This window comes from Rissa tridactyla, chromosome 5, assembly GCF_028500815.1.
Source record: "Rissa tridactyla isolate bRisTri1 chromosome 5, bRisTri1.patW.cur.20221130, whole genome shotgun sequence".
NCBI classification, from domain to species: Eukaryota; Metazoa; Chordata; class Aves; order Charadriiformes; family Laridae; genus Rissa; species Rissa tridactyla.
In genome coordinates this window covers 37104991-37132969 of record NC_071470.1, presented here as the reverse complement: position 1 = coordinate 37132969, position 27979 = coordinate 37104991, and the positions used below count along the sequence as shown (strand labels likewise).

The 27979-nt window shown below is 37.7% G+C and overlaps 1 protein-coding gene across 2 annotated transcripts in view; it reads left to right on the top strand.

The window, feature by feature from the left end:
- Positions 1-27979, top strand: part of CTNNA2 (catenin alpha 2) — a 515391-nt gene that overhangs the window by 460923 nt on the left and 26489 nt on the right. For both annotated transcript variants that reach the window (XM_054203179.1, XM_054203178.1), the window contains 5 exons: positions 1037-1188; positions 8376-8489; positions 11775-11956; positions 18329-18434; positions 21484-21618. In XM_054203179.1, coding sequence (XP_054059154.1) covers positions 1037-1188; positions 8376-8489; positions 11775-11956; positions 18329-18434; positions 21484-21618 — 689 coding nt within the window. The remainder of the gene's footprint in view (positions 1-1036; positions 1189-8375; positions 8490-11774; positions 11957-18328; positions 18435-21483; positions 21619-27979) is intronic.

Sequence of the window (27979 nt, the reverse complement as noted above, 5' to 3'; positions counted from 1 at the left end):
ATCTATAAATCTTAGGCTTGACCCAAGTTCCTTAAATTTGTAAGAGTTAATCCCAATGGGTTTTGTGTCCAGGTTTCTAATGAAGCATTGATTCTGTGATTCTATTCGTCCTGTGGTATATGAGAGCTCAGTCCTCCAATATCAATGTTAAAATATTGAAGAATAAGAGTAACTAAGTACAGGAGTATAGGTGCATTATAATTAATGGGACCTGATGTTCTTCATGTTCCTGTTTGTAGGATTTGAGTTTAAGTCGTTAGAGGACTGATTTGGGGAACATATATCTTTCTGCATATGTGATATGCAGAAAGTGATTATACTTTCAAAGGCATCCTGTAAAAAAAATTTGAAGAAAAGCCTCTGGTTACTTCAAGGAATGCCTTTAAACTATTTACATAAGTAAATAATTGCTTTAAGATATGTATTCATGAAGGACATAACACAGTTTATAATACCCTTAGGTTATATCTATGGTTATTTTTTGTTATATACATGATAACAGTGAAGAAACAGAATGTCTATTTATGTGCCTTCATAGAAGTCATTTGCTAGATTTTGCATTCTAAACATGTTTTGTTCCTTATACTATTATTATTATTCAATATGATCTTGAATGCAGTTAGTTATCTAAACTAGTAGTCATAATGGCTACGTTTTGCTTTGATCATTTGGTATAAATATGGACTGTGTTCCTTCCAAGATTTAAAGGGTTTAAAAGTACTTTACTGATAACTCGGATACATTGCGGTCTTTTAAAAGTTAGTAAATTCCACTTTTTAAAGGAAGTTTTACATTCTTTGTTGTGCAATTGAAGGAGAGAATATGAAGATGGCTATTTTCATGCTGTCAGAAAATATGCCAGATCTCTGCACGTGTAGAGTCAGTATAAACCCATCCCATGAGCCTTCCTGGGTCTTGAAATTGTAACAATAGTATGTACCGTGTCTACTGGGAAGTATTTATGCCCAAGGGCATGGGGAAAATGTTCATGAAAGAAGGTGTCTAATCTTTCTGCCTTTCATTTTGTTTAATCTAGTTATGCCACGTTTTGCTGAACAAGTTGAGGTTGCCATTGAAGCTTTGAGTGCAAATGTCCCACAGCCATTTGAAGAGAATGAGTTCATAGATGCCTCCCGCTTGGTTTATGATGGAGTTCGTGACATCAGGAAAGCCGTTCTGATGATAAGGGTATGTAAGGCACCTGGGAAATAAAAGATGGGACTTACAGGAAAGTATCACTTTGGGTGAGAGAAATATAAAAGCTTCTCAGAATCAACTTTGTTTCATAATAAGCCAGAGAAGCTTGACACTGAAGCAAGCATGAAACAAAAGTATGTACAGCAAAAAAAGAATTTGTAAGTAAAGAGATGAGGGTATCCTAGGGGATAAACCACAATTAATTTGTTAATCACCTAGGAGAAGATCTGATCACAACTGCCAAGTGATGCAAACTTCATTACTGTTTCTGTAGTAATAGCATTAATTTGCCAAGATCTTCAAAGTTTGTATAGATTTTTGTTGGGGTTTTTGCATTTTTTTTTTGGTTGTTGGTTTGTGGGGTTTTTTTCCGTAATGTACGTGTGCTGCCTGGGATATGAGGAAAGTCTGGTTAAAATCTAAATGAATAAATAAATAATCTTGCTGCTCCAGTAAGCCCCTGCAGGGATGGTTTTGAATGTTTACTGAGGTAAAGAATGTGTCATTTCAGCCTTGACTAACCAGTTCATTCAATTTGTTTAGGCATCTTTTAAAAAAACAAACAAACAAATAAATAGAAAAAAACCACAGAACAACATAATTATCATGACAGTAGATGTGTGTCTTGCTTTTCAGTGTAGTCTACAGTCAAAGATTTTAAAAAAAAAAAAAAGCAACAAGCCAAACCTGGTTTGGACACCTCTTTAGCAATTGAAACTTGTTTGAAACTGAAATTACCTTAAATCTGCCCCAGTGAAAGCCACATACAGAGAAAGCTATGGTGAAAATCACAGAGAAAACTTATGAAGCAAATAACAGTGCTAAAACAACAACTCATCCCTTTGAGCAAACAAGTAACATACACTTGTGGTTATCAGTATAGTATGACACTGATGTAAGACTTCAGGCACTTGGAACACTCCAAAATAGCTTCATTTTAGTAATCTGTCACTATGTAGTAACATTTACAGCAATGTTTTTTGATAGGCTTAATTTTATAACCGTGAAATGTAAATTCCATTCCCATACCTGGTGCTAATCTCAGGTAGTCTCAACTGTAGTCATGACTGATGATGGGGGCAGACGTGTCCTGTTTTCTGGGTGTGCAATATTGGGGTATTTGCAACTCTTCAGGACTGGGATGAAAACAAGAGATCTGCATAGTAAAGGATCTCCATTTTTCCTTTGATTATCCAGTTCCTTAGTCTGTAACAGTGGTTTTCAAGGACAAGAACCACTTCTAAGCATGTTTTAATCTTTTATAGTCTCCCATGTGTGATTTTAAACTGTTTCACGAGACACAATCATAAGGTGGGATCTGTTATAGACCCACACTTTCATAGAATCATAGAATACTTTGGATTGGAAGGGACTCTTAAAGGCCATCTAATCCAACCCCCCTGCAATGAACAGGGACATCTTCAACTAGATCAGGTTGCTCAGAGCCCTGTCCAACCTGCCTTGAATGTTTCCAGGGATGGGGCATCTACCAACTCACTGGGCAACCTGCTCCAGTGTTTCACCACCCGCATCATAAAAAATTTCTTCCTTCTATATAGTATGAATATACCCTCTTTTAGTTTAAAACCATTACCCCTTGTGCTACCCCTTTCCCATCCCCTTCACAGAGTTCTGGCTTCCTGTACTCCCTGTACATCAGAGTTGTCCCAGAGAGGTTGCCATGAGACTGTCCATACTGGGTGAGATGTTTCTGCTAAGCAGAAAGCTCCATTTTAAATTCTGGAGGCACAGACACTTATTTCATTGCTATCTTACTGTTATATTAACTGCTACCTTGGAAAGCTGATCAGCATGCAGGCATTGCAGTCTCCTTAGAAACATCCCAAGTTACGTTTGCCATTGTATCACTATTACTTTCCGCTTCTTGTATGATATGAGTTAACAAATTCTGCTTACCCAGATTAGGAAGATGTATTTTTGCATTCAATTAACTTATTTATGGAGATAAATGTAGTGCTCCTTACTCAGGCAGAGAACTAAAACACATTATCCTTCTGACTTAACTGGGAAAATTCACATATATAAACTTACATCAACCAGCGTCTGCTGAATCAGAACCTTATTTTCTGTAGAAAACAAAATTAGTTTCAGTTTGAGACACTCTAGCATTCCCATCTGGACATCTCAAGTTTAAATGGAATGTGTAATTGAAGGTTGTGCATTAAATTCATGCACCCCTTAAATTCAGGTTGGAAATCTTCTTGCAGAGTTATAAAAAAACAAAAAAAAACAAAAAAAAACCACCTTGCAAACTTTTTAGAGCATCTGACACAAACAATTATCTTCAGGCAGTAATTGTTCATGTGCATGCCGTGAAAGACTGAATTTATCTGAGATGATTCACTCATTCCATAGAGGAAATAAAGCCACTTTTAAAATTATTTTTTGTTGATATTACTACTTTTAGTAAGCTGAAGGGAAGGGGAATAATCTCAGTTCTTCTCTTTTCCCTTGAAAAGGGGAGATTTTATTGTTGCTTTGGAGTAGAAAGAAGACTGATTTTTACATTGGGGACTATTATTATGAGCTATATAGAAGATAAAATCTCTTTCACAACTAAAGAAGTAGTATAAATAAATTTAGGAGTATAATTATAGAACCTAAAAATAAGATAGAAAATAATAACTTACTTCCAGCATCTTTTATATTACTGTGTTGGTATCAAATTACAGTTTTTTTTTTTCTTTTCATAGCTTCTTCTGAAATTCCCTCAGTTATTAGACAGAAACCCTCTCCCCAGTTAGGAAGAATCACAATCACAACACACTTTTCTCTTTCTTATGCATCTCCGAGGCCAGCCTTCTCTTTTCACACATGGCCTTTGCTATTGGCAACCTCACTGGTAGTTGCATCTAAGTTAGCATTAGTGTTACATTTGTTTGGATCAGGAGTGCGCTTTTGGAGCCAATCTCCAGTTGTTCCCTCTTGCTGTGTTGTAGTTCATTTTACAAATGAGTCTTAAAGCATATAAAATTGATTCGTTGTGGAGATCCTGGAAGATGTGCTCTCAGAGCATCTTAAATGCACTTCTCTTCTGTTCTACCGTTAAGGGCCTTTCAGTCCATGGGAGCAGACTACAACGAGCCTGAATAAAAAAGAATTGAAGGTAGTGCAAAGGTAGAGTCCTTAGAACCAACTGTTTGGATGTGTCAATCCTCTTCTACCCTTCCATACCTGTCAGTGCAGGCTTAGCTGTGATCACCTATGGGGTAGACTACTGCGGTGAAATCCAAACTGCTGCAATATCTCAGATCTTCTGGAAAACTAGACTTGGTGCAGAATCCCATCATCTTTTTAAATAGTCTGTCTCCAAAGGGTACTATGGGGTCTCTTGTCTACATTAACTGCCTGTTGCTTCTCAGGTTGAATTTAGAGTGTTAGATTTTACTGTAAATCATGAAACAGCTGAAGACCTGCTGTGAGAGAGGTTCTCTGTCTTTGCCATTCAGATGCTGCTCAAAGCACCTGAGTTACTCAGGCTGCAACTGCCTTTGTACAAAAACAAATATACAGGATAGTGTGGAGTTGAATAGAAAAGCATGTTATAAAGGCTTTTTTTTTTTTTTTTTTTTTTTTGCTCCTTAGCTTTTAGAATTGGAGGATATTTTCATGCTGAAAAAATGAGGGAATATCTTCGGTCTTTCTTTTCTCTCATTACAAAGTTAGCTTGACTTGGTGTTTGCAGTACTGAAATTCTTATAATTGCATCTTACAATTTTTAAGTGCACACAGCGCTATAGCATAATGGGATTTCTATCTTCATCAAGCATATTTGAATTGGTGAAATATTAAACAAATAGCATTTATAAATCTGCATATATATGCCACTTTACAACTAGTACATGCATAATTCACATTTTTATACTGCAGTTACAAAAGATAAAACAAAGTTATATTGATGGAAGATAGAATCATAGAATCAAGATGAAGATATTTTGTTTACAGCAAGCTATTCAGTCGAGCAGCACAAGAGAAATTTTAAAAAAAATAAATTCTAATGACTTGAAGCTGAAAGTCATCAAATTCATATTAGAAATAAAGCATGCATAAGAGAAAGTGTATATTTACTGGGTGATTTATCTGGGATTGTGATTCTTCTTCATTGGGAGAATTCATATGAATTAGATGGATGAAGTGAAGAATATACTCTATGTGTAGTAGAGATACTGTATTTGAAAACAATTAGTCCTGGGAAGTCTTATGGCCTGTGCTACAGAACAGACAGACTAAAAATTATGAAAATGGTCCATTTTTCTGATGAAATAAATGAGTTCATAAAATTTATTGGTTCTGAAACTTACTCTAGCTCCTTCTGCCACTGGTGGTTGTCAGACTTTTGTTTGGAAGCTGTCTCCAATCTCAAATCAATATTTTCTACGTCTGTGTGACCATAGGTTCAGGTGTCTGCAGGACTGATTCAGAAGTTCTGTCTTCCTACTCACATAAATTAAGTTCCAGACTTTGTTGTCTTGGTAACTAGGTTTTAAATACCAAGGTCGTGTTAGTTGTGCACAAAAATTAGGTTTGTTATGGTATGTTTAGAAGGGCCTGCTAAGAGTAAAAGTCTTTAAGTCGATGTACTTCAATATAATATTTCTTTTTTTATACTTTTGTGTCTAAACATATAGGAGACACTATTATATATGGGCTGCACCTCCAAGCGATGAGATAAAACAAAGCAACAGTGAAAAGCATGCAAAATGTTTGAAATGTCAGCGTGCAGATAACAGTTAACTAGCATTTTTCATCTTATTGAAAAATGTAGCTATTCTTGGAAGAAAATGAGGTTGTTAAATTCACCACACTTGAAAACCTTATCTGAAAGTTAGTTTTGAATTAGATATCACTTTTACAGAGGGGGAACACAGACATTTGTGCTTCTAGTATATTATTAACAGTTGCATTAACTTGTCCTTTTGATTTGCACTACATTTTCTCCAAGTTCAACATCTATACCCATTACATTTCAATCTTTTAAAGACCACAAATTTTAAGATTATGAATGTCAGGCAGTAATAGCGATATGTTTTTTTCTGAATGTTTCTTTAAGAATGAATCACTGAAACAGAATTTTCAGAATATTTTAGTTTTAGAAGCATCCTCATGTCCTTAAAGGTTACAGCGTTGAGATGTAATATTTTTAATATTACGCCCATACTTCACTGCAACTTTGACTGTGAAAGCCTGGGAAAGGGCTGCACGTTATCTTTTATACTTTTATAAAAGTGGAGAAAGAAAAAACTAAGAAGAGTATACTTGCGGGGTAAAAGGGTACTGGTTTTACACTTACCAGTGCAGCTGGCTAGTTAAATGGACTTGGAGGATGAGGAAGAGCCAGCTGTTTTATGAAGAAGGGATTGAAACTCTCCACCATGTTCCTGTTCTTCACAGTAAAGCCTAGGCAGTCGAAAAGCTGAGCCCTATGATAGGAAATACTCTCTTTTGCTCTAGGAGTTGTATGATTCTCTTAGTAGCTGGTTTGCTTATGGCAGATTCTAAAGTTAAATCCTGCCCTCAGGCAGTTGAGCAGAGAGAATAAAGTGATTAAAGGCAACTGGAATGCAAGACCATTGGACGTTATAATGATGGGCACCAATCTTTCTGGTTTTTTTCTTGTGGCAGTAGAGAAAGGTAAATTCATTTTTTCACCTAACATTCATCTCCTGTCTCTCCTGTTATATACACTATTTGTACATGCATCTCTTCAGAGATGCAGCCTGAGTTTTATTACCATACTGTCATACTTGGTTATTTCTTCCTCCAGCGCTCAGCATCAAAGGACTTATTTAATTCACACTCTTTAAGGCAAATGAAGATAGCTGTGTTTTATGCTCCCCATCATGTGCACTTAACCATGTAGCTAGCAAAGCAGCTGATTTTCCATTACAAACAGTGATGTGCACTTCGTGTTGAAAACCAGGCCGTAGTATAAATATCGCCAAAAGACTTCTCTACATTATGTTAGAGGGTTTGGACCAGTTCCTAGTGACTGAGCATCTTCAAGACAGAGCTGTAATGACAACTGGCAATGATTAGCACCTCTGCTAGCAAACTTGACGTTGCCTCCAAGCATGAAATGCCAGCATGAATGATTTCTTCTGTAATGGTTGGCCGTCTAGGTTAACACTGAGGCATAGGGGTATCCAGCAAGGTGAGGAGTTCTCTGCACAGTTACTGTGATCTTCTTTTTCTGTTACCATTATCATGTATTGTACCTACAGATATTACTTGTGGCCAGATTGTTGTACGAGATGCTATTAAAGCACAAAATGGAATATAATCTTCCTTCTAAAGACTATTTCTGGTTTTGCATCATCTGTATTAAATTTAGTACTAAATAGTGATTTTGAAGTTGGCTGTCTCTCCATATATACATAAGGAATTTTTTTTTTGCTCCTAATCTTTTGCTGGAAGGTGAAAAAAGCAAACAGATCCATCAGTTTTGTTTTTTTTTCTCCCTCCCTCCAACATTTTAAACAACCCGACGCCAACACACATGTAACTAGATTTAATCAATCTGTCCAGAGACCCTCACGCCATTCATAGCACCAGCAATGGAGATAACATGATTTCAGTTCAGGGGATGAGGTAAATTCAAAAGCTCTGTATCTGAAAAGAACCACATAAACCAACAAGATAAAGCAGATTATAAACTTTACATTTCTTCTAAAAACAGTTGACATCATTTACGTTTTCTTTCAAGGGGAAATCTCTTATTTGCTTTCATAGCTTTTTCTTTCAGAATGTTAGTTACTTTTTCCCAGGTGTTTACTTCTCCTTTGAAGATTATGTGGAGATTCCACTAGTATTAGTGTCCATTTATATGTGAAACAGCATTATTTTGAAATACTGAATTCTGGTTGTTAGTGTTTCCAAAGGGTATTTGTTCCTTGAACTGCATTCATCATGTTAACAAAGTTAAGAAAAGTTGCAGCAAGGCAATGATAAATGCCATTTATAAAGAAAACTAGAGTTGAAACAACTTAATTTTTTTAAGACAATTCAATTTCAGTTCTTGACTGCTTGAGAAGACAAGTTAATTTAAAAAGGAAGGTAGTCAATGAAATAAGAGCTTACTGTACATAGGACTTTGTCCGTGTCCTTTATAAGCTCGTCGTCTCCTCTGTTTTGCTTTCTCTGCCTGTGTCTCTCTCTAGACCCCTGAAGAGCTAGAGGATGATTCAGACTTTGAGCAGGAAGATTATGACGTTCGCAGCCGAACAAGTGTTCAGACTGAAGATGACCAGCTTATTGCTGGCCAGAGTGCAAGGGTGAGTATAAAACCCACATACTACATTAAGTGTCTGTATAGCTACGAATAAAAAGCTATGCCTCGGAAAGCAAATACAGTAATTTTAGATCTTCAGAGTCAGTTAAGAAAAGACGGGAATAAGTTGACCTCAGTGTTTAAATTTTTTTTTCATGTCTCACCTATTTGAAAAGCACTGACTTTATTGAATGGTCTTCCTTAGGCTTATGTGATGCCTTGTATTTGCCATTTGCTCCAGCTAGTGCTGTAGGAGAAGGCCATGCAGGCTTGGAATGTGCTGAAACCACGGGAGTAGTCAGCAAATTTGAAGAAAAAAAAAAAAAAAAAATCCTATCAGGGCACCATGTGCTCTATCCAGAGAAATCTTACATTAGTCATGTTTCCCAGTGTGCAAACCTGTCAAGAAGATCTGCTTAAGCTACTGAGTAGTCCCTGTAATTTAATTGTAATTGAAGACATTTGTTACTGAGTCAATGTAATTTTACCAGGGTAATTACATCATGATAAACTCAAGTCATTGTGATTTGCGACCTCAGCTTGTGCCATGGGGATTGCAAATTAAGCTGATGAGTGCTTCGGGGGGTCACAGGTGCTGGAGAAGTGAAGTTTGTTAGCGCTCAGGATTATGCTACCCTGTGATGAATGTTTACCTTTTACTAAATAGGCTGCTCAGATCAGAAGATTTAAAAAAAAAAATCACAATATAATTTTGGGGGCAAATATATTTGACCGAAAAGAGAGTTTCCTCAGGCATTACCTGAATGATTTTCATGGCTGTTTTGCATAGGTCTGCAGTTTCTTATGGTAAGTGCTAAAAGTGAAGCAATGGACTAAATGAGAAGCATCTTACACACACTCAAACACTGTAGCAAAAACTAGTAACTGGAACAGTGACTTCTTACCTTGAATTCTGGAAGAGGACTTGTAGGGCTGAGTACCTGTAGACCAAAAGGCAACAATGCCTTGAAAGATCACTTCAGAGAACCAGGAAGGAGGAGTTTCCAGCTGCTGTAGGAAGACCTACAGTATGTTAGGGCTTGAGGTTGAGCAGAGGTTTCTTTTTGTCTTAAATTAATTTCCCTGAATATTAAATACAGATGATAAATAAACCATACAATGTCTCAGAAAAGCTCTGTTTCTATCACTACAGCCCAAGGAAAAAAAAAATTGTCTTTGCATATCAAGGACATATCATATATATCATTGTCACCTAGAAGAAGAGCAGATGGATTGTAGTTCCCATCCCAGAGAGGTAGATGATGGCAGTGAAAACAGTGCAGTCAGAATTGCAGAATGATACCTGGATACCTTACCCTGAGAATGATGGTGGAACTATGTTCTGGGTGCAGTTTACTGTCTTGGGGAGATTTTTATATTTTAAAGAGCATAAATCCCTGTTTGAGCTATTCAAAGAATTGACTACTACTTTTTTCTCTCTTTCTTTTTCTCTCTTTCTTTTTCTCTTTTTCTTTTTCTCTTTTTCTTTTTCTCTTTTTCTTTTTCTCTTTTTCTTTTTCTTTTCTTACATCTAGGATTGAGTATCGTATCATCCTTTATCTTAAAACCAAGTAAAGACTGCAACAATATTTTTAATAAGAATCTAGTTCTCCTAGGGACTTAAGATTCTTAAATTCTGTTACATTTATTGCAGTTATTATCACTGCTGCACTTAAAACCTTCTGCTTTGATCAACTATACACTTTACACACATAGTATATTATAAAGCCAGGTCCATTGCTGAATAATGTACAATACAATATGTCACAAGAAGCAACAAACTATGAAAACCTAAAATGAAAATATGCTAAGCAGAAGCCACCCAATCCACAGTCTTGAGTGACTCATTGAAATGAGTCTGCTATGCAGAATAATATCTTATTTGAACCTTTTCTGTAGAAAAGCTGGATTTTTATTTGTGGAATTTAATGGATTTGTTTAATATGCTCACTCAATAAAGGTATTAGTATTTCTGTGGAAAGACTTGTGTTGGTCTTCAATAGAAATAAAACTTGAATATATGAGCTGCATTTGCTATAGGATATAGCTTCTTTGAAAGCACACCAGCATCTGGAACAGAAATGTTAAAACACTGTATACCAGTTTGAAGGGTGTGCAGGTGAAGCTGCCCACAGAAAAAAATCATACGCAAGACATACAGATCAGCTTTCCAAATTTTACTACTCCTATCACATTCTCTTAATTTCAGTTCGTTCATCTGTTCAAGTGTTTTATGTGTATTTTATATATTTATTTATGAGCTTGACTTACACTGCATTTTTCTTGGAAAGAATAATATGCTAACATTTGAAACTGCTGAGTTACATTGATAAGGCCTAATTAAAACTCATGTGTTGAATTTTAATTTGATTAACTTGCAAATTTCTCATTTTCTGATCTACTGTTTATAACCTTTTTTAATCTCCATTTTGGAAAAGGTCAATTATGAATTTTTAAAAGCCAAGAGCATTTTAAGAATATGTAGAGAAAGACTTCAGCTGATTGAAAGTGACATAAACAAGACAAAATGTAATGACACTTAAATATGTGTCACACCCCATTAAATACATAACGTGGTCTTCAGAACCCCTAAAGCCAAATAGTAGCTCATCTTGGAAAGCATTATTGGAAGTGTCCATTTGATCTTCAAAAGTAATTATCATAATTTTGTAGGGTTTTCTTTTTTTCTTTTTTTTTTTTTGGGGGGGGTAGGGTGGGGAACTTTTTCTGCTTTGTTGATAATGTTGAGGCAGATTAGTATTAACCTGTTTAGTGCCTTTTTGCATATCTTTGAAGAGACAATTAGACCACTAAATATTGAAAGGTACATTAATTACAATTCACTTCAAATGTATTATCTTGCATGTCATAGCTTATTTTAGCATTGGGTTAAGCAGAAAACATCATCTTCTGACAGAGAATGAGGCTGGGAGAGATACTGGCAATGCAGTCTGCCTTTTTCCCATAGATATCATTCATTTTGGTCTTCCTAAAAGTTAATATTTAACAGGATTTTTCTTTAATCTTCCTGTGTTGACCGCTGAATAGTCTGTGTATCATGGCATCACATATATAATTTTTAAATTCTTGAAGGCATAAGAAGAGTTATAAACATCCTGTGAATTTGGTTTTGCCTGTCCTAAAAGAAATCAAAGGTCTACTGGATTTTGCTTGGCATCTTCAACTCCCATAAAAAGAAACTAGAAGTTGGGTGTACCATTTGGACCACTGGAAATGTATAGTTTCTAGCTCCCTTTTTAATGTCAAACTTCTCCCATTTTTTCTCCAGGCTATCATGGCTCAGCTTCCCCAGGAGGAGAAGGCTAAGATTGCCGAGCAGGTAGAGATATTCCACCAAGAAAAGAGCAAACTGGATGCAGAGGTGGCCAAGTGGGATGACAGTGGTAATGACATCATTGTGTTGGCAAAGCAGATGTGCATGATTATGATGGAAATGACAGACTTTACTAGGTAAGGACAAAATAACCTGTGCTGAGGACTTCTTCAGACATCCTGCCTCTTTCCTTTTCCTTGCAATTTATAACCTATTGAGATGATGTGCTGTGTTTTGGGGGATGCAAAGCCAGGTAACACACACCATACGTAGTGGGATGTGTTGTACAGTTCTCTATACATGACTGCTCTGGATATTTCTCCAAATGGGATTAATCACATGAAGTTTTTGTCCTATTTGTGAATATGTTTTGTTTGCAGATCATCTTGAATTTCAGCAGCAAAGATAGTCTGCGACCTTACAGACACTCAACTGACATTTCGTTTAGTACCCATCTAAATGCATGTGCCTCTCTGAACTTTCAACATTTCAACACAATTTGTGTCAATCAAAAATAATGGAAAAACTATTTATATCATAACTATTTATATCATTTTGAACACCCAAATGAAATGAAACTGTTTTGATCTAATACTCTATTGGAGCCTGTCAGTAATGATTTTTTTTTTTTTTTGCTTTCATTTCTTTTTTCTATTGATGTGTTCTTTTCTAATTGCAAAGCATCAAAAGGCCATTCATTAATGATATCATATAAACAAAATTATTTTGTTTAAAGATAGTCATATTGGTAATCACACCAGGGAGAACATTTTACAAGACTCTTTGAATTACAGGTCACCATAATAAATTAAATTTTTTACAGTGTTTATTTTTTATGGGACTTCAAAAGTTTAAATGGTATTTATCAAAATGTGATTAGACAAAACTGGACAAAAATCTTTATGTTTTTCTTCAAAATTAAAATAAGGCATCCATTTATTCACCTCACTGAGATGCTCAAATAGATTTCTTAATCTCCAGCTGATCACATGCCTTGTGTCTGGAGCCTGCAACCTATTTCAGAGGAGACAGCCTCTGCATTGTCGATACGGGGTTCGCATGTACCTTATAGATAGATAGATAGAGGGTGAGGGGGTGTATAAATACCATAAATTTGCAAATGACTTCACTATTTGTACTTGCATAGTTAGTTAATTGGTAATAGGCAACAGCAAATATTTTATCCATTTAAAATTTAATTATCCATATAGAAAGTTTGCTTGCTTTAATACCTTACTACTATACTTCTTTCCAAGTAATTATTCTCTCAGTTTATTTGGTTTTCTCTCAGTTTGTGCTTTTACAACTATTTTTTTTTTGCAGTAGACTCACCACCCCTGTATACAGGATCTTACAGGCAGACAGTGAGGAGCTGGAGAGTAGAAGTCTAAGGGCAATGAAGAAAGATTTCAGGGCCTTGGGACAGCTTGTCAAGGGTTCGTGAGCACAAATTGTGTTCTCCTCTGCCCTTCCAGTTTTGGGGACTGACGAATGGGTGAACAAGAAAATCGGACAGACCAACACCTGGCTCCAAAACTGGTGCTACAAGCAGGGCTCTGGGTTCAGTGATCACAGTTTGATCTGCAGGACACCGGGCCTGCTTGCTAAGAATGGGAAAACCCTATCCCAAAAGGGGAAAAGGGTACTAGGCCAAGACTTAGTAAGGCTTATGGACAGGGCTTTAAATTAGTATCGAAGGGGGAAGGGGATAAAACCAGGCCCACTAGTAATGAGCGTAGGGATAAAGGGCCAAGGATGGGGGTGAAATCGGTAGCCCAGCTGAAGTACATCTACACGAATGCACGTAACATGGGCAACAAATGGGATGATCTGGAAGCCATTGTGCAGCAGGACAGCTATGATGTAGCTGCCGTCACGGAAACGTGGTGGGATGACTGTCATGACTGGAATGCTGCGATGAATGGCTATAAGCTATAGGCAAGGAAGGAGAGGTGGGGGTGTCGCTCTGTACATTAGGGAATGTTTTGATTGTATAGAGCTAGATTCCAATGGTGATAAAGTCAAGTGTTTATGGGTAAGGTTGAAGGGGAAGGGAAATAAGGGAGATGTTGTGCTGGGAGTGTGCTATAGACCACCCGACCAGGATGAGGACACAGATGAAGTATTCTATAAGTGTCTGGCTGAAGTCTTGCAATCGCCAGCCCTTGTTCTGGTTGGGGACTTCAACCTGCCGGGTATCTGCTGGAAATATAACACAGCAGAGAGCAAGCAGGCTAGGAGGTTCCTCGAGTGCATGGAAGATAACTTCCTGACACAACTGGTAGGTGAGCCTACCAGGGGAGGTGCCTCACTAGACCTACTGCTCACAAACAGAGAAGGACTAGTGGGAGATGTGGTGGTCGGAGGTCGTCTTGGGTTTAGTGATCATGAAATGGTCAAGTTTTCAATACGTAGGGATGAAAGGAGGGGGGGTTAGCAAAACCTCCACCTTGGACTTCTGGAGGGCGGACTTTAGCCTGTTCAGGACACTGGTTGAGAGAGTCCCTTGGGAGATAGTCCTGAAGGGCAAAGGGGTCCAGGAAGGCTGGATGCTCTTCAAGAAGGAAATCTTAAAGGCCCAGGAGCAGGCTGTCCCCAAGTGTCGCAAGTCTAAAGGGTGGGGAAAATGGCCAGTCTGGATGAATAAGGAACTTCGCATGGGACTTAGGAATAAAAGGAGGGTTTACCACCTTTGGAAGAAGGGACAGGCAACTCAGGAGGAGTACAGAGATCTCGTTAGGTTATACAGAGAGAAAATTAGGAAGGCAAAAGCCCAGCTGGAGCTCAACTTGGCCACTAACATTAAGGACAACAAAAAAAAGCTCGTATAAATACATCAACAAAAAGAGAGTGAGGAAGAATCTCCATCCCTTACTGGATGCAGGGGGGAAAGTTGCAACCAACGACGGGGAGAAGGCTGAGATACTTAATGCCTTTTTTGCCTCCGTCTTCAATAGTCAGACCAACTGTCCCCAGGGTGTTCAGCCTCCTGAGCTGGAAGATAAGGATGGAGAGCAGAACAACCCACCCATAATCCAGGAGGAAGTAGTCAACGATCTGCTTCTGCACCTAGACACACATAAGTCTATGGGGACAGATGGGATTCACCCAAAAGTACTCAGGGAGCTGGCGGGAGAGCTCACCAAGCCTCTCTCCATCATTTATCAACAATCTTGGTCAACAGGGGAGGTGCCAGATGACTGGAGGCTGGCTAATGTGACGCCCATCTACAAGAAGGGTCGGAAGGAGGATCCGGGGAATTACAGGCCTGTCAGCCTGACCTCGGTACCAGGAAAGATCATGGAGAGGATCATCTTGAGTGAGCTCTCACGGCAAGTTCAGGGCAGCCAAGAGATCAGAGCCAGCCAGCATGGGTTTAGGAAAGGGAGGTCCTGCCTAACCAACCTGATCTCTTTCTATGACCATGTGACCCGCCTTCCGGATGCGGGGAAGGCTGTGGACGTTGTCTGTCTGGACTTTGGTAAGGCCTTTGACACCGTCCTCCATAGCATTCTCCTGGAGAAGCTGGCGAATCATGGCATAGACAACTGTACTCTTTGCTGGGTTAAAAACTGGCTGGATGGCTGTACCCACAGAGTTGTGATTAATGGGGTGAAATCTTCTTGGCGGCCGGTCACCAGTGGTGTCCCTCAGGGCTCAGTTTTGGGGCCGGTTTTGTTTAATATCTTTATCAGTGATCTGGATGAGGGGATTGAGTGCACCCTCAGTAAGTTTGCAGACGACACCAAACTAGGTGGGAGTGTTGATCTGCTTGAGGGTAGGAAGGCTCTGCAGAGGGACCTGGACAGGCTGGATCGATGGGCCAAGGCAAACTGTATGAGCTTCAATAAGGCCAAGTGCCGGGTCCTGCACTTTGGTCACAACAACCCCAAGCAACGCAGGCTTGCATTGCTTACAAGCAAGGCTACAGGCTCAAAAGCAAGTTACAGGCTTGGGGAAGAGTGGCTGGAAAGCTGCCCGGCAGAAAAGGACCTGGGGGTGCTGGTGGACGGCCAGCTTAACATGAGCCAGCAGTGTGCCCAGGTGGCCAAGAAGGCCAACAGCATTCTGGCTTGTATCAGGAATAGTGTGGCCAGCAGGAGCAGGGAAGCGATACTGTGCCTCTGTACTTGGCACTGGTGAGGCCTCACCTCGAGTCCTGTGTTCAGTTCTGGGCCCCTCTGTAGAAGAGAGACATTGAAGTGCTGGAGCGTGTCCAAAGGAGAGCTACCAGGCTGGTGAGGGGTCTGGAGACCAGGTCATATGAGGAGAGGCTGAGGGAGCTGGGCATGTTTAGTTTGGAGAAGAGGAGGCTGAGGGGAGACCTCATTGCCCTCTACAACTACCTGAAAGGAGGTGGTAGAGAGGTGGGTGTTGGCCTCTTCTCCCCAGTGAATAATGACAGGACCGGAGGAAATGATCTGGAATTGTGGCAGGGGAGGTTTAGATTAGATATTAGGAAGAATTACTTTACTGAAAGAGTGGTCAGGCACTGGAACAGCCTGCCCAGGGAGGTGGTTGAGTCACCATCCCTAGAGGTGTTTAAGAAACGTCTAGATGTGGCACTTCAGGGCATGCTCTGAAGGGCAGAGATTGTAGGTTGTTTGGTTGGACTCGATGATCTTAAGGGTCCTTTCCAACCATGAAGATTCTATGATTCTATGATACCAAATGACAGTGTAGAAACTCCTGTGAAGGGTGATATTTTAGAGTAATCTTAACTACTTTCATATTTGTATTGTCTCTGGGTCTCTGATGCTTCTGCCCAAAAACAGAGTGAAAAACTGTCCAAAAAATGCCATCATTTCATGGAAGGAAGAAATAATTTTCTAAAGCAGCTGCGCAGAATATAAACATGTTCTGCAACCTCCCGGACAACCTTTGAAACATTGAACATCAAATTGAAAGTTTTGTAATTACATTTTCTACCATCAAACGAACAGAACTAATATGAGAATGAGAGAAAACTACTGTCACATTTGAAGTAAATTAAAAAAATAAAATCAAAGTGCACCTCCGTCTACATCAGATTCAATAAAAAACTTGTTTAATATATTCCATTAAAACAGAACAAAGCATTTCACACCTTTTTGGTTGACTGTAACCTCAGCAGTGTTAAAATAGAATAATTTTTCAAATGCATGGAGTTTGTGACAATCAGATCTACTGATGTAATTAATGTAGAAGCATATGAGGTCACTATGAAGGATTTTTGCTACAGTTTAAGTTCAACAGAAGTGGGATACCTGTATTTCAATATCTGTTTAACGTGGAAATGAAAGTATGGAAAGAAGATAAAAATGGAAATATGTTTCCGTATGTTATTCTTGGCATTAGAGATGAAAAAAATGCAAAAATGGTACTATGTTGTGCTTAGAAAAAATGCCTTCAGTTTTAGTAAAAAAAAAAAAAAAAGCTTGATCATATTATGATTTTCCATCAGTCTTACCTGAAGCTGTATTTTCTTCACATAGTTTAAAAAAAAAAAAAAAAGGAAAATCAGCTTGCTTCCAACTCATTCTCAGGACCCGTAGCAAATTTGGTATTAGAAACAGGATTAAAGTTTTGAGTCTGAAGGAAACTTAGAAAAGTCTGCAGTGACTTTTACTTTTTGTGGATAGACATTTTGGTAACTTTAATGACTAAAATTAGAGTTTTGTGCGTCACCTTAAAAGTATAGTGAAAACTCATAGAATCACAGAATAGTTTGGGTTGGAAGGCAACTTTAAAGGTCATCTAGTCCAACCCCTCTGCCAGGAGCAGGGACAGCTTCAAGAAGATCGAGTTTCTCAGAGCCCCGTCCAACCTGACCTTAAGTGCTTCCAGAGTCGGGACATGTACTGCCTCTCAGGGCAACCTGTTCCACTGTTTCACCGCTGTCATCGTAAAAAAATTCTTCTTTATATCTAGTTTAAATCTACCTTCTTTTAGTTTAAAACCATTACCCCTTGTCCTATCGCAACAAGGAGTAACGGTCAAAGATCAGTCTTAAAGCTAATTATACATGTTTTAAGCATATTATACGCTTATATAATTATATGTTTTAATTGTAACATTTAAGTGAAACGTAAGGATTCTGCTTCACGTATCTTTATTTTCTGACAAAAAACTTGTAAAAATATTTTCTAAAATATGACGTTCTTGCTCTAGACGTGACAGGCTTAACATTTAGCACTGGCTTAGGAATAACACAATTTTAAAATAGTTGTGTATTCCAGAAAGAATGTTGGCTTAATGAGCACTTAAAAATGCATATACTATTAAGTATAGCTCATGTGCTTGAAGGTGCCGTCAGACTAAATTGCTAGTAAAGCAATTTTTAAGAGAGACAAAATATACCAAACCGATTTTCTAATCAAGCTGTATATAAAGTAGTTAAAATGTGAAATTGTAATAAATTGAGAAGTTATTTGTGTCACTATTTTAAAACAAAACACTAAACAGGGTCACTAAAACTGTTGCCTTTCATGATTTATTTAGATTGTGCATAATTGTATTGTATTTCACAGAGGTAAAGGCCCCCTGAAGAATACATCAGATGTCATTAATGCAGCCAAGAAGATTGCAGAGGCAGGATCAAGGATGGACAAATTGGCACGGGCAGTAGCTGATCAGGTAACAATAAAAATAAGCAGAAATATAATGTAAACTCTATTAATAAGTTGTCTTTTGCAGGAAAAGGTTATCTTTACTTGGCAGAAAACTACCTATTAAAAGTCACTGCCTGGATACCCACTGAGTATAAGTTGTTTCTCCTATACCAATCAGCTTGGGTTTTACAGTACAGGAAAGTCATAAATGACACTCTCTAAACCTCAGAAATGCTTGAATTGTTCCACAATCTCACTTCTGGGCCCAGGTGATTGTATTAGAATTAGACTGATATATTTGCTGTCATGAAAGCAGTAGAGAATTGGATGCTCTCTTACCTAGCCATATGCCTAGGAATCCTTGTATTCTTTTCAGCTCGTTCTTCCTGCAATTTCCCTTGATATGGCACTTTTCCTTTTCAAGATTCCCTGACTTCCTTTCTTCTGCTTTGCATCAGAGTATTGTGCCTTCACCTTACAGCCCCCTGCTCCCTGTTTTAGGATCTGTGTCCTCAGTCCCATTGCCAAATTCATGCCACAACTGGAAAGATGAACTTGCTATATGCAGCCCCTTTCTTTCAGATTGTATTATCTATCCATCTGGAGAACAAGAAGCAGCATCATATTAAAAGTCATGAGTCAAATTTCAAGCCCATGTTCTAAGTAGCTAATTTTAGATTTAGGCAAATTAAATTTGACCATTTTTCCCCCTGTAAGCTTCCTTTCTTCCCCTTCCTATTTTTTCTTTGCTTCTTTCCTTTCATTGTCATCAGTAGAAATTTTGCTGGAAGTGGGAACTGATAACTTCTTTGCCTCTAGTCTTTCCCTTCAAAATAAGTACTTCCTTTTCTTCTTCAAGTAAGCATGTAATAGTGTGTAACACATCCCGCCAGGGAATATGGGCCACAGTGGCAAGAAACATGAAGTAGCCCATTTTCCTATAACCTCAGAAATGTTGGGTTTAGGTTTTCTTCATTGTCAGCAACATTTTTGCTGTAGTTAACCCATTGCAGTCCTTCAAACATAGCATCGGTTCATTTTAGCGTAAGAACGAAGAAATCCATCTGTCAGCTGATGAAATTCCTAGTCTATGATATTTGCAGAGATGAAGTATTTTAAAGAAAGAAACACAAAAGACTTGCTATGCTTAGAGTACATTGGCTTGAGACACATTTTAAATTTCAGAAGACTGTAACATGCACACTTTAATAATAAACAGTAAAATCACTAAGAGAATGAAGTGTTTGTTTTAGTGCTTGCGCTTTAATGATATTTTACAGAACTTTGGAGACACTCATGCAATATAAACTTTTTATGGACAGTTGCATTTTTAATTACTGTTTTAATGAGAGAGATCTTACATTTTCATTCGCTCCAAGGTACTTTTATTTAAAGCCTTGTCAGCTCTCTAGAAGTATTGCTTTAAAGTTCGTTTCTTTCAGTTCATAGACTTCAAGAATAGAGTAAATATTTCTGTATTAAATTGTCACCGGTAGGGAGAAGAGGTCTCTTAGGGAATCATGCCTGAAAGATGTGGCAACTGTCTGAGAAAGAGAGGCATTATAGCATTGCCATAAGTATAGAGCAGATTAAACCTCTCAGCCATGGTGAACCTCCAGCTTTGTTTTTTGTTAGTTTTAAAGGGAGAGGAAAAGCAAAGTGACTGCTTTCAGGGTTATAGATGGCAGTATATGCAACTACTTCACTGCAAACATATTCTGTGCCAGCATTAGCTGTTGGGGCTAGAGCAATCATCTCAAGTCTGAGATTGTGATGCTGTTGGGTGATGTGTGTTTAATTCTTGTTTTGTGCTCTGGTAATATTTTGTAAAAATTGAGCATAAACTTGGTAAGATGCTAAAAAGACATATTCAGAATCTTTGCTCCCCAAGCTATACATTCAAAGAACATTGTCAATCAGACTTTGTTGGGCAGCCCCAAAGAGTATTTATTGGAGACATGCTGTTAGCAATGGACACTTTTAGCAATGTTTCATCAAAGTGCATTACTGAGGTCTGTTCTCTTGAGGCAAGACTTTGAATATTAACTACAAGAGTGTTGTCTATTATGCTGTTGATAGTGTGGGGGATGTTGCCGTTTGTATTAAGAGTCCCAAAGACTATGAATAAATTGTACTTGTGATTTTTCTAGTTACATTGATTATAAAACCTTCACTGACTCTACCACGTTTGACCTAATGTAATTCATATCAAAGCACATTTGAGATGCACGGCACACAAAATGGTAACAGGGCTGTAGATAGCCTTCCCTCTAGTATGAAGAGGTATCCCTATCCCTTAGACATTCAGAGGGACCAACTTATTTCATTGTGTTCTTGAGAAGGGCTGCAATACTGATGTCATCTGCTGAGACACTCTGTACTATGTCAGTTAGACTTTAGTAAATAATTTCCTTCTGGCACAGATTAAGGTACTTATGCATTAACAACAAGCTTCCTAAACCTGTCAATATCAGACCCAAGCAGCCTCTCCTCTGCATCTTGTGTCCTTAGCATGTCAAGTAAGGGGCCTGCCTTCTACCAAGTGTGAAGCAGAGCTGTCCTCTGAAGGTCTGCACAAATGCCAGGGAAGCTGGCAAGACAGTCAAGAGTTGGCATTGGAGTGGATGTAATCAGTCAGGACCGGGTTTATCTGGACTTTAAGTGGTCCATGTTGTATCCTAACCTGGACCCCCAGAAAGCAACTTGGAGTTTCAGGTCAAACTTGGTCTTTTGGCTGCTCAATAGGTTCTTCTGTTCTGTACAAACAGATATCACAAGTGAACCTCCCCCACAATCATAGTGATCATATTATTTTAATTGTTTTTTATTAGTGGCTGACAGAGAGGTTTCCTCTTTTTACAAAGAGGCATAGTGCATCTTCAGGTTGCAAGTCATAAGTCTTGAATTAAATGAAAGGTAGAGTTTAAATTTTCACATTTCATCAGGTATCCCATGTAAAGACAAGGTGGAATGGATCTGCATAATACACACACATTGCCTCTATCTCCTCTGATTACCTCTCTATAATTATATAAACTCAGCCACATCTAATCAAGTATTTCTGTTGTCTGTAGTGCCCCGACTCAGCCTGCAAACAGGATCTGCTAGCCTACCTTCAACGCATTGCCCTCTACTGCCACCAACTCAATATCTGCAGCAAGGTGAAGGCAGAAGTTCAGAACCTGGGAGGAGAACTTATTGTATCAGGGGTAAGCTGGTATTTGTATTTAGCCATTTATGTTTCCCATGTAGCACTTGAAAGAGAGCATTTTTGATGGCAATAATGTACGAAACAAAAATACAGTGATTCATAAGCAAGCTTTTTAAAATGTTATCGCCATTATTCCAGACCTTACAATAACTTGCGTAGAGCAATTTGATTTTCCAATTACCCTTTGTTTATACTAACCTTGTAAAATCTTCATTCTTCAAAAAGAAAAGTAATTTCATAGCCTAGAAAGTCGTTGCCAGGCTGTGAATATTGTAATTATTTGGAGTTTTTGTATATTTGCTTATTATAAATCTTTCCTTTGTTAGTACTGGTAATTTCCTTCCTCTGTGCAGAAGCCAGCTCTGTATGAAGTGCATATTGTTAAGATGGTGATGACTAATGGGATTTCATTCACTCAGGTTCCAATGCACACTAGGTTTAGCAAAAACTGTGGAAGGCCAGCAAAATATTTTAATTTTTGATGCATGTGCTGTTTTCGAATACTATTGGCAAGCACAATGATTATATATGCTAATTACCATCCAGTTATTTCAGTTATTTTCAATGAAAGCTACAAACCTTTTACAAACAATCTTTTTTAGAAATAAAGTCAGGAATGTGCAACAGTAGTAATATTATAAACAATGATTTTTTACATTTTTAAACTATTTTTTTTGTTCCTTCTCCTAATGTTGCACTCTGTGCTTCTGGGAGTTTATTAGAACCAAGCAGTAGTAATTGCTGCTTTACATGATTTTCTTGTTTTGTTATTTTAACTAATCCACCCTAGAATTAGCCCCATGACACCTATGGTACCTTCTAACTCAAATACAGACCCTATGTATGTAAATGTATATGTTTCACTCTCATGAGTGTGTTTTCAAAATGGTGGTGATTTATGACACCCAAGATAATTGAAACGAGATCGTTTTCAAATGCAGTTTTGAAAAGCACCCTTTCATTGTTTAAGCCCAATCAAGTACGAAGATTCTCAGGACAACTAACTTGTGCCCTTCATTTCATCCATAAGATTCCCCAGTGAAATCACTGGCCTTCCTCAAGCATATCAGAAGTCAGAGCGAATTTTCCCAACTACATAACATTCTGTTTTTTGCAAAGCACTACAGAAGGTCTTAAACATTTACCAGGCTTTCTTGGATCAAACATTCTGAAGTCATATACGCAATCCTAAAAGGAGCTGCTTAAAAGTTCCTGTGTCTGTCCTGCAATTGGTCTTCACTTCTTGACATATGTACATATGTAATTTTAATACCTTGATCTTCCCACAGCAATGAAAAGATCCTCTTCCATTTTCCTGACATTAATGGAGTAATCTGTCCTTGTGTCACTGACAGCTATGCTGCATAGTAAATGCTATGATCTTTTCTTACCTTCTGCCATTGGGTCCAGCTTTTCATACCCATTGACTTGTCATATTCATCTATCTATAACAATTACCCAAATCAGTGCTTCTACCAGCTTGGCTTTTGTGATTGTGTGTGTTTCTTTTCCAAGTCTCTTTATTCAGTGTATGTGGATGCTGAATAAGCCATTGTGAATCTCTAACATCTATTTGTTAACTGGAACATCACCATCCGTTGTGAAATTTAAGTGGCCGAACCGCTTGACTTCATTGTTTCCAGTCTGGCATTGTTAGCATCTGCTGCTTACCAGGCTTCATCACCATTGTGTTTCTGTTTGGTTGGGTTTATACAGTCAGTTGCAGGCAAAGGCAAAACTAGCTTCAACCACAGAAATTATTTGGGTCTATTCTAAAGACTCAGTAGCACTAACATACAGAAAATTTTAAGATTGCCCAGCTTGCTTCTTCTGCCGTTGCTCTGAACAGGAGGTGATACAGAGTGTTGAACTCCTGTGCATCCCTTTTTGAGAGTATTATCTTGTTATCTGGTATAACACAGTTAGTACAGTGCTTTCCTGATACTGTTTTCCAAGCTGTTTATCTTCAAGGTGCTGGGTACTGTATGCTCCTTTGCTATCCAGAGATCTGGTATCCAAGTGCACATCTACATCTGCTTATCTACTTGCTGCTTCTGCTGCCATCTTCTTCATTTTCCCTTGGATAGCCAATTACAAATAAACAGTATTTTATTTACATTAAAATGAAATACCATTATTTGGCAACTTGCATACAGTACAATGTTAGAAATCCAGAATCTAAGTTTCCCAACCTATGACTACAGAAGTCTATGTGAATGTACTATATTTAAGTGTTTTGATGTAAATATCAAGCACCAGGATGATTATTACAGTATCATAATTTAGTACTGTGTTTACAAGGAACCACAATATAATTCAGATTTATCCAAAAGATGAGGTATGATTCAGAACTATTATGAGGAGTACAATCTCTGCTTGAATTTTTGCATCATTAAGAATATTAATTGATATTTATATATGAAATGAATGTATGAATATGTATGTATGAATCTATGTGTGGGCATATGTATATTTATGTAAAAAGGAAAGAGACGTAAAACCAAGTAAAACCTAAAAGACAGATGAAAGCCAGTCCACAGTTTTTATAGTTCTGTTAGAGAAAAATGTGTTGCAACAACTTCAAAAATACTGTGTACATAACATATAATATACTATATATCTCTTGGTGAAACTTCTATTTCTTTTTTTTCCCCCAAGATTCAGTAGTTCAGTATGGTTTATCTCTGAAAATAAGCATAAAGCTGATCTTGTTTGCTTTTTCTTCTATAGATTGATGTGATACTAGCATAGCATATGAAGGGGTTCTTTTTGGCATCGACTTTGCTACAAATAGAAAAACAGATCAAAAAGTAAGAAAATGTCACACTCCTGAAGTGTAAATTATTTCAGTAAAGGAAAGAACCTACTGCTGGTTTTCCCTTTCTGTCTACCATTCCTTTTTCCCCCAGCCCTTTCTCTCCTTTGATATTTCCCACCAAATCCCCTGCACGCAGATAGCAAAATTGTTTTCACCAGAGAAGCAAGATCTGGCAATTGAGAGTTAGCATATATCAGCTGAACCTTATTAGTATCAGTGGAGCAAGGCCAATTTAGACTACCTGTTGACTTGGCCCTTTATGTTGCAAGGTGAGATTCTTAATTCCTGATTCCAGTTGAGTTTTGAAAAGTAATATAAGGAAAAACTATGTGATACCTGTTCTTCAGTGTGGAGCCTTGTAAACTTGAAGAAGGTTATAGGGAAGAAAGTAAAGAAAAGGGCTGAGGAAAAAGTTCGATAAAAGCAAAAAGGAATTAATATTTAAAAAAACCCGCAATATATTTTAAAAATATTTTCAATCTGTGTAGATGATATCCTTGTTCCTAAAAAAGTCTCTTTTACCTTGGTCCATAAACAGATATATGTGTCTGTAATTCTAAATTTGAATATTCAATTTCTAATTTCCCCCTAAGAATAAACAACCTCCTTTAATAAAATCACAGACTAAAAGCACTTCAAAATAATTTTGTTTGCCTTAGTTTATTTAATGTAATGTATATTTGCTTCATAATCAGTTGCACTATTGTATTGGAATGAATCCTCTGAGGTGCCGAGCATATGCTGCTCTCAGGGAAGTAAATATATACTTAATTCAGATAGCCTTTTTGTGATAGCTACTTTTGTTGAATAGAGTTGGGTTTAACCATGATGTTTGTTATTTGGATAAAAATTCAGGCCTCTTCTAACTCTAGGGCTGCTTTATTTTTTTAGTATTCCTGTCTGACTCTTGTTAGCTAGACCATTACAATAAAGCAGATCTATGTATTCATTTCTTACTCTAGGATAAATATCCACTTGTTCTGTTTACTGCTGCTCTGAAGTTAATCAGCTCATTTACCTACTCTCCGTTTAGGCTATGAGCTTGCATTTTTTAAAATTCATGTTTAGGTTAGTAGCTTTGCTACAGTTTTTTCCTGCAGGATTATATTGAACAGAATCTAAGAAAATCCCTTATCCAAGGCAGCCCCCTATCGTTTTCAGGTGTGATTTAGAACACTACAGATATAATCAGCTGTACTATCAGAAAATTTGCCCAAAGAGTCTTAAACTTCTGAGCCAGATAAATATGCAGTGTCATACAGAGTAACAGCCATGTATCTTTGAACACTGTCCAAATATATTGAATCAATAGCCAAAGCACACTCCAAACGTATATTTTAGCTGGGTCCAATTTTCAATTATTTTCAAAGGCCCATTTATCTTAGCTTAATAGGCTCAGCTATAAAACTAAGAGAAGGATTCTTATAACATTTTGAAGATAGCAGACAATTTAGTTAAGATTGTGGCTTTATCTAGGAGTTTTTGCTTAGTGAGTTTAAGTGGGGACTTTGGGGGAAACAGGATGGTAAAAGGGCTGGAGCTACCCCGTTAACTTTGGGTAGGACATTATGAAAATTCCTGTAACACCTGGACTGGGAAGTCAGATACATAAAAAATTATATTAGAGATATGGGATATACTGCAAAATAACTGTCTGTATGTTTATTCTTTCTTGATCAGTGATAAGAATAATGTAACTGGAAATAGGTAGTCCTCATCAAAAAAGAATGAACCTCTTATTATTTATCACAGAACCACAGTGTGCATCCAGCAGTTACTTCAGGTGAGCTGTCAGGTACCCTATCAATTCTACCTGTGGGTCTTATATCTAGTACAATAAAATGCTTTAAAGGTCCTACTTTTCTTTCATTTAAGGCCGAATCACCCTAAACTACCTTGTGCTCTAAAAGCAAATTCATGTGAGTATGAGCAGTGGAGTAACAAGTTGCTACTTATGAATTCTATAGTCTCAAAGAAAAGTCAGGTAACTTGAAGTTCACCTGCTATTAAAAGTGAGTAAGGCTGTCTTTCATTGACTTTGGATTAAAAGCCTGTGCATAAGCAGTTACTTAAGAGCCGCTGATGTGGTATTTCATTTCCCTGCATCAGAAAGCCTTTCTGTAGCTTTTCCTTTGTTTTCAAGTAGGCAATCAGAGAGAACCTTTGCATTTAAAATGCTGAAGAGTATGGAGAAAATGTTGGTTTGGAGTTTGGTAAATAATTTAATTCCTCCGAATCAGGCAAGAATTTAGCATTATGTAAAAGAAAGTTTGCTGAAGGGACAGTTGGCAAATTGACAAAACTGTGGGGTTCCTTTTCTTCAGGATTCTCAGGGGTGCAAAAAGGTTACTCCTATTAACTTAGCTAGCAACAAAATAAGCTTCACTATTAATTCATAACAGAAATTGAAAAATGCTTCGTGAAGTATAGTCACAGAAACAATCTGACAAACCAGGATTAGTAGATATTTCTGGGCTGGGCTGCTTGGACTGGTAAGCTGTCAGTGTCCTCTAGCAGAAAACACCTGAGCTTAGACATAGCTGTACTTAATGATTAACAGATATCACTAATAGAAATTTTGTGGTTTGTCTGCTAGTGATTCAATTTACTTGGAGCTGAGGGTAAGAGTAGTTATTCCTAAATAATTGCTGTGTTCATGTTTGTTGGACGGTGGGTACTGAGAGAGTTACACACCACAAAGAAGACATCTAGTCCTATGTCTAAGCTGACATCATTGAAAGACTGGAGTTTGTGTTATGGTAATAGGTGACAAGTGGATATAACACAAGTGAATATACTCGAATTGGTAAAGGGAAGTGAAAGATGGATCCGGGGACCCTATAGATAATTACTAAATTGCTTAAGAATATAATTTGACTTTTGTGATTTTCTTTTTTAATTTAGGTAGTTTAGGTTTTGGGGTTTTTTTCCAAGTTGCTTTTCATGTTTACCCACTGTTCAACCCACAAGATTGTAGTAAGGAGTTAGAATGGCAAAAAAGGGAGATTGGAAATCTGAACAGTGTATTGTATGTACCAATGCTGTGAAAATAATGTGAGATGAGACTCATGGAAAGATATTTGTTTAGGATAGTGTTGGTGGAAAGGAGTTTTGTTTTGAGACTTAGAATGAAAACAGTGGGTAAAGGAGAGGACTTTGGAAAGAATAAAGAAGTTAAGCCAAAGATATGAAAAGGGTCAGTGGAACAAAAAGCCAACCAAAAAGCAAGATAGGAATATGAAATCAAAGAATTGCGATGTTGGGAAAGGACTGAGATAAAGGCAGGACCGTAAAGTTGGTTGGACTTCACAGTGATCTCTTCTCTCCTAGTAGAACAAACAAGGAGAGAAAATAAAAACTTAAGGTCTTTATTTCGGGTCTGAAGTTACCACTTAAAACGACAACTTCCAGCACAGGAAGGCCGGGGCTAGGTGGGGAAAGTGAAAGACCTTGATTTACATTTTTTATTTGACTAGCTCATGTCGCCTGCTTTGGAAGAAATGAAAACTACAGGGAGATGTTTCAGCTGTGCATTGTGGCA